Source organism: Haplochromis burtoni, unplaced genomic scaffold, assembly GCF_018398535.1.
Source record: "Haplochromis burtoni strain Fernald_Lab_line unplaced genomic scaffold, NCSU_Asbu1 Contig_84, whole genome shotgun sequence".
Taxonomy (NCBI): domain Eukaryota; kingdom Metazoa; phylum Chordata; class Actinopteri; order Cichliformes; family Cichlidae; genus Haplochromis; species Haplochromis burtoni.
The window spans coordinates 388,951-395,336 of record NW_024582445.1 but is presented as its reverse complement, the minus strand read 5'-3'; the positions used below and the strand labels follow the sequence as shown (position 1 = coordinate 395,336).

Here is a 6,386-nt window from a genome sequence, read left to right as displayed (position 1 = left end):
GGGGGGTTGTAATATAATAATCCAATAATAAATAGGAAAAAATCCAACAAACACCTGACACTGGACCTGAGAGATGCACCTTGCCCTTCAGCTGATCCATTTACTGTTCACTGAGACCTCATCAGCAATCGTGTCAGTGGAAGGGTGGCTGTCAAGAAGCCATTCTTAACGAATGGAAACAGTGAGAAAAGGCGGAGGTGTGCCATATTATATAAGAAGTGGACTGAAAATCGATGGAAACAGATGTTATGGAGCGATGAATCCAATTGTAAAATGTTTGGTTCAAATTACTGTCAGTACTGAGGAGGTTGTGAGAGCAGTACAACAGTCTGCAGCTATCTGCTGGTGCAGGCTATAGTTTTAGGCTGCATTGCAACCAGTGGTGTTGGGGATCTTGTCAAAATTGATGCAATTATGAATGCAGAAAAGTACTCTCTACTTTTGAGCCACCATACAGTGTGGGAATATTTTGACAGAGAACAGAACAAAAAGCAGCCAACATCTTAAGAAGAGCTTCAAAATGTCCTTGGAGTAGTTCTCCAATGAAGCTTGGAGAACTATTCCTGAAGTCTGCTAAAGAAATTACATGAATATTTGCCTAACAGAGTTCAGGCTGTGTTGGAAAATAAAGGTGGTCCTACCCAATTATAACTCATAGGGGTCATAAACCTGTACAAACTCTTCCATTGCCTAAAGGGCTGGATTTCCATGCCTGTTTGCACATTTCAATAAATTGTTGCACTTATTTCACATTTTCATAGAAAAACATACAAATTGAGCGGTGATTCAAGACTTTCATACAATATTACAGATATAATAATACAGCTACATTATTATATTGATCAAGTTAAAAACAAGGTTTTACATCATTAGTGGAAAAAATATATATTTGAAATGTCAGCATGTTGAATTTCAACTACCCTAAGTGATTTTCATACCTAAGCAACAACGTGTGGGACATGAGAAAAAATATAATGGCAATAAATTTAATAAATATCCATTGTCCCATTTAATTCTTTAGATATTCTCATAAATATATCAACCCTTATTGTAATATTGTATTGTAAGAATTCAAATGTTCAATTGGAGCTCATTCATTCATTCCTTTATTTCTAGCCCCTAAAGTTTATTGGAAAAATAATTTCCCCCAGGGATTAATAAAGTATTCTGATTCTGATTCTGATTCTGAAATGTGCACATTTGTTCTTTTTTCCTGTACAAAATAATCAATGTAGGACTGAAAGAATAAACACTCCATGGTAATTTATTAAAAAATAAAGTATTCTTTCTCGTGCTTTTACTTCTTCTTCTTTTTTTTCTTTTTTACAAAGGCAAGCCATGAAAGCATTAAAGACTTAGATATAAATATTGGATTAAAGACTTAGATTAAAATATGGTTATTAATGCCTCAAAAAGCAAATATGTAACAGCAATAAAATTAGTAATTACAGATCAATAAATTAATCATTAAGCCCTTTACTAAAATAAACATAAACCAAGAGACAAATGTATAGTTGGCGATACTGATCTGCGACAATTTCTAAAAGAGGATGAAAAAAGACAAGTGAAAGACTTGGTGGTCACATATCAAGCATGTAGGTTCACAAGTTTATCAATTAAGGTTAAATGTTATATTTCAAGATTGCTAATGGCACAACTGCAATAGCTTTTATTGTGAACATGACGAAGCCAAATGGTCCACTTTCTGCTTTGGTTGATGCATGTGATGGAAAGGTCTTGAAGTTGAGAACTCTTTGACTTTCAATCATCTGTTTCATAAAAGAATGTTAGAATAAATGTGTTTCACAATGTTCTTTAACTTCTTTACACCAGCAGATATATAGGTTATTATGCTCTAGGTTGTTATTATAGATAATTTTACTGATCTTCCCCCTTTGAGATTAAACTGATCAAACCCCTGATGTAGCACCTTTAAAATGTACTCAGAATATGTTGGCTGTATTATATAAAAGAAGTGATCATTAGTTTTAAACCTCAGCGTTGAGCACACAGTCTCTGACACGTGAGACATAATTTGGCTGTATTTGCATATCTGCAGTGTAGTTCCACCTTCGACCTCTGGGGTGTGACAGCAAGTTCGTCAACACTTCCTTCACACTTTCCAATGGCAAAGAAGAAGTTTCAGATTTTTTGAGGGGGGCGAGGGGCTGGCCTTTTTTGTTCCGCTGGAGAGTCCTGCTTGAACGGTGAGCAGGAGCACAACAGAACGGCAAGAAATTACAGCGCCGCGGACCATCGGCTAAATCAGAGCACCGGGAAGGATCCCGCTGCGCCGCCGAGGAAGAGTGGTTTGAAATAGGACGGCATCGCCCTGCAGCTACGCCGTTACTGGCTATAGGGTCAACGGGCAGACGAGCAACTGGCAGCTATCGGCGTTAGCCTTAACTCCTCTGCGGGTCTGGGGGGGTTCTGGTAGGGGCAGGGGGCGGGGGTACACCGAGAAAGGAGAAGACTGCACGCCGAGAGGAGGGGGCTGGAAGTCTGAGACGCTTCCAGCCTGAAGGGGGCCGGCGGTTTGGCCACAGCACCCCCCGGACTAGCTAGCTTGTACCCGCGCTGCTAAGTGAATGGGATGGAGCCGGGACCGTCTGGCGCTGGTAGGTTTATTTTTACTTAAGTGGTTTTAAATGCAACCAATCCGGGTCTATACTGCGGGCCAAACTGCAGCTGTTAAAACTAGACACTGTAGCTTGGCCTTAGCATCGGGGGGGATGTACGAGGATGCTTGGTGTCAAGCCTCTCTGTTGCATCGAACGTTTAGAGAAGAGAGGGTGTGAGATGGAGAGGAGCTGTCTGCATGCACTGCACTCCACAGAAAGCGTTATTATTTGTCCAGATTTATAGCTGCAAATGAGCCTTTTTGGAGTCTGACAATATCCTCAGCCATGCGCGGGGGCAGGGAGGTCGTGGGAATCTTGGTGAGGAGGGACGAGGTGAAGCCCGCCTTCAAGCAGCAGCAGCAGCTGGCTGCACCCGCACGCCCCACGGAACAGACCAGCCTAACTTTCACTGACAGGTTACGTTTGCTAATATAGTTAAGGTTGTCAAGAGAGAGTTTAGCACAGTGTCCTTAAATGCACACATTAACGACAACCTCGGGCCTACCATCTGCAGCGATAACTGAATTATTTATCTATGTGAAAGAAGGAGGAAAAAAGGCTTATCTCCTCTTCCTGTTCGAGATGACATAATCTGCGTTTAGACTGAGAGAAGCATGCAGAGCATTATATTTATGTGTTGCGGTTTGATTCTGTATCTGCAGACAGTGCCAGTCAGATCAGAGATGGGCTTCATTTGGTAGTTTTCTTGTTTGATACTAAGGTGTTGAGACCTGCAATTAAAGCACTCACTGGACTTGACTTTATGCCCAGGTCTAAAGTCTGTTTACTGTGGAACGTCTTGAGTGCCCAGCATTAATAATGCAACCATGAATGTCTTAAATTTGTTGAAGGCATGGCTTTTATAAAGACTTGTATTTTTAATTGATGCAAAATGTTTTGACATGAACTCGTTAACGATCCCTGAATCCTCTTTGGATATCTTCTGGCTTGTGTTTATGCAAAGCAGGCCTGATGGTAAAATCACGTCATCATTTCAGATCCTGAACCTTGAAATTAGTTGAATAGGCCTGTTTTAATTTCTTAGGATGCGGGGGGGCTCTCTAGAGGCCCCTTATTTCAACGTCTCCTTTTGTGTTTCAAGTGTGATGATTCAGTTTTCTATTTTGAAAGATTTTTCTGGTTACATTTGGCTCACGGTCAACAGCCAAATACTTGGAGACACACAACTGATTTGGCCAACACAAGTGATGCCTAAATGGATCTTTCTTGTAATTTGTGTACTTGTCTTATAATTTAGCTTATAAGCCAGTATCTTGTATTTTTGGAGCCTAATTGTTCTCTAGTTTTTTAACTTTTTTTGTGTGTATTTGTATAGCATCACCAGCCACACATCTTTGCCATTACCAGCAAACTTAATGTGGAGTTGTTTAAAAAGTTCACATTGAGATCCTTTATTTGTTTTATTTGTTGTCCCGCAAAGGAAGCCAAAACGAAACGCACAACAACAACGTGTTATCCCAGGTATGACTTTAAAATAGTCATTCCCATGTGACTTGATGTTATTGCTTATTACGTCATTGTAAAGGATTCAAGTAGCGAGTGTCTTCATGTTGTGATGCAGCGCCAAAGCTCCGCTTTAAGTCTTACCGCCCGGGAAAGACTGCTATTGTGTTGGGATATGTGAGAGGGCTGGCTCCGCTTCTCACCATCTGCCTTCACTGGCACGAGGGCGAAGTGTGTGTCATTGTGTGTGCGTGCGCAACAATCAAAACACGGTATAGACACTCACGCATTCACACGCGTACATGCTTTCTTGCACATAAAGTACGTGCGGGCACCACATGTCTGGTGTCTGTGTTTACAGTGCTTGTCAGATGTGTTTTAGGGACTTGTGATTCTACACTTTGATATTCATATGAACACACACACACATGGATGGGTGACAGATTAAAGGAAAAACCTGAATACTTGACCCCCTACACTGAGGATATTACGTGGTACAGTTGTGCTGCTGGCATGGTTTGTGAGACATTGAAAATCAATATTGATTTCTTCTAAGATATCATCTTAATCTGTTAATCACTGTCTTGATGACAGTGATCTCTTCCAGGATGACAGTACCTACCTTCTGTAGAGCACAAGGGCTCACTGGATAGTTTAGTTTAAAACTGATGTGAATCATATCCTGAGATTTTTACTTGCAGTCACCAGATCTCACTGAACCCCAAATTGAACACCTACGTCAGACCTGTGTTTGAAGTGTTAGACATTGCTCCACCACAATCATTAAAGGGAATATATTTTGAATGAAAGACGTCTAATCCCTTCACTAATCTTGTTAAACCAATCCAGTGATGTATAAAAGTTCTGATGGTCTAAGATACTCTGATTTTTCCTTTAATCTGTCATATACCCGCTAAGAAGAGAAAACAGTGTTTTATGGCCATTACTCTTCCGATTCGTTTAGCATGTTCTGAATAGTGAACATGTGATGGAGTGGCTATTTAAAGCAGAGCTTTTCCAGTTGAGGATGCCGACGCCTTGCCATGATGTGGGAACATGCTCAGTTCAGGACCACAAAGGCCAAGGTCTCTTCAGCATGACCACAGCAGCACCCTGCCTCTTCTCATCTCCTCCAACAGCCATACACATACACGGGTCCCCTGATATCCATGACAATACTGTGTTGCCTTGGTGTCTCCATGGTGAGGCTGGGAATGTACAGGGGGGCCCCCTGTGTTTGTGTGTATGAGTGTGTTCATCGTAGCAAGGGCGCTCCCTCTGTCGTACACCCGTGAATTTGTGTCTGCGAGATGGAGGCGCAGGGCAGCTGGGGTCTTTGTTTTGGTGAAGGAGGGCTGTTCTCTGGGGACCCAGAGGTTAAGGCAGTGGGCCCCTCTCAGGCAGGAGTCACAGCAAGCACCCAGTTTAGGACCCCCTCTATGTTAGACCTCCTGACTTGATGAGACTTTAACTTTGAAACTAGTATGGGCATAATGTATACTGTTAAAAAGACTGCTTCAGGCCTAGAATATACAAGCTGCTAAACTTAACCAACTCGAAAGGAAACTGGACATGTGAAGTGTCTCTTGCGCACAGGCAGTAGTTTTATTTTGAAAGTAAAACCCACGACCATTAAGATGCTGGGTGTATTGGTTCAAATCTTACTAAAAGTGCAGTGCCCTCCTGGGTAGTGTGTAACTGATGTTAATAAATGTGATCTATGTGTGTAGTAGATGTAGTGAGTGAAGAACAGACAGACATACTTATAGAAATTTCTTTTATTCTCTTATTATAGAAGAAGAAGCAGATAAAATATGCAAATAGAAAACTGGAAGCTAAGAATAATTGACATTTTTCACTATTTTTTTTTCTTGCAGAATGTCTAAAATCATTGATTCTCAAAATAGCTGCTGTTTATTTCCCCCTTGCTACACTAATTATTTTAGTCACATAATTAATCTCTTTCCCCCCACAATTTAGTACTTTTATTAAATGATATGCATATAGCATCAAATGTGTGTTCACAGTGATGCTTCTGAAAAATTTAGACGAACCCAAACCCCCAAAATACAGATTTTTGCAATACAGAATTCAGTTAAAAAATATCTTAAACATAAAGAAGCTGGATGACTCTGATCCATTTAATTGATTATCATAGTTCATAATTTGCATGGTAACCATGGGATCAGACATAGTGATTTCGTGATAACTGGTGAACAGCAAAATTAAATTAAAATTAATCATATTTTCTTTTACTTAGGGAAATATTTTACTAATTTATTCATGTTTTTCTCCCTTTCT

General features: G+C 40.5%; 1 protein-coding gene across 1 annotated transcript in view; it reads left to right on the top strand.

Annotated features, from left to right (window-relative positions):
- Positions 1 to 2,126: 2,126 nt before the first annotated feature.
- Positions 2,127 to 6,386, top strand: part of ago1 (argonaute RISC component 1) — a 22,735-nt gene continuing 18,475 nt past the window's right edge. The window contains exon 1 of the mRNA XM_005925523.3: positions 2,127 to 2,618. Coding sequence (XP_005925585.1) covers positions 2,594 to 2,618 — 25 coding nt within the window. The 5' untranslated portion in view covers positions 2,127 to 2,593. The remainder of the gene's footprint in view (positions 2,619 to 6,386) is intronic.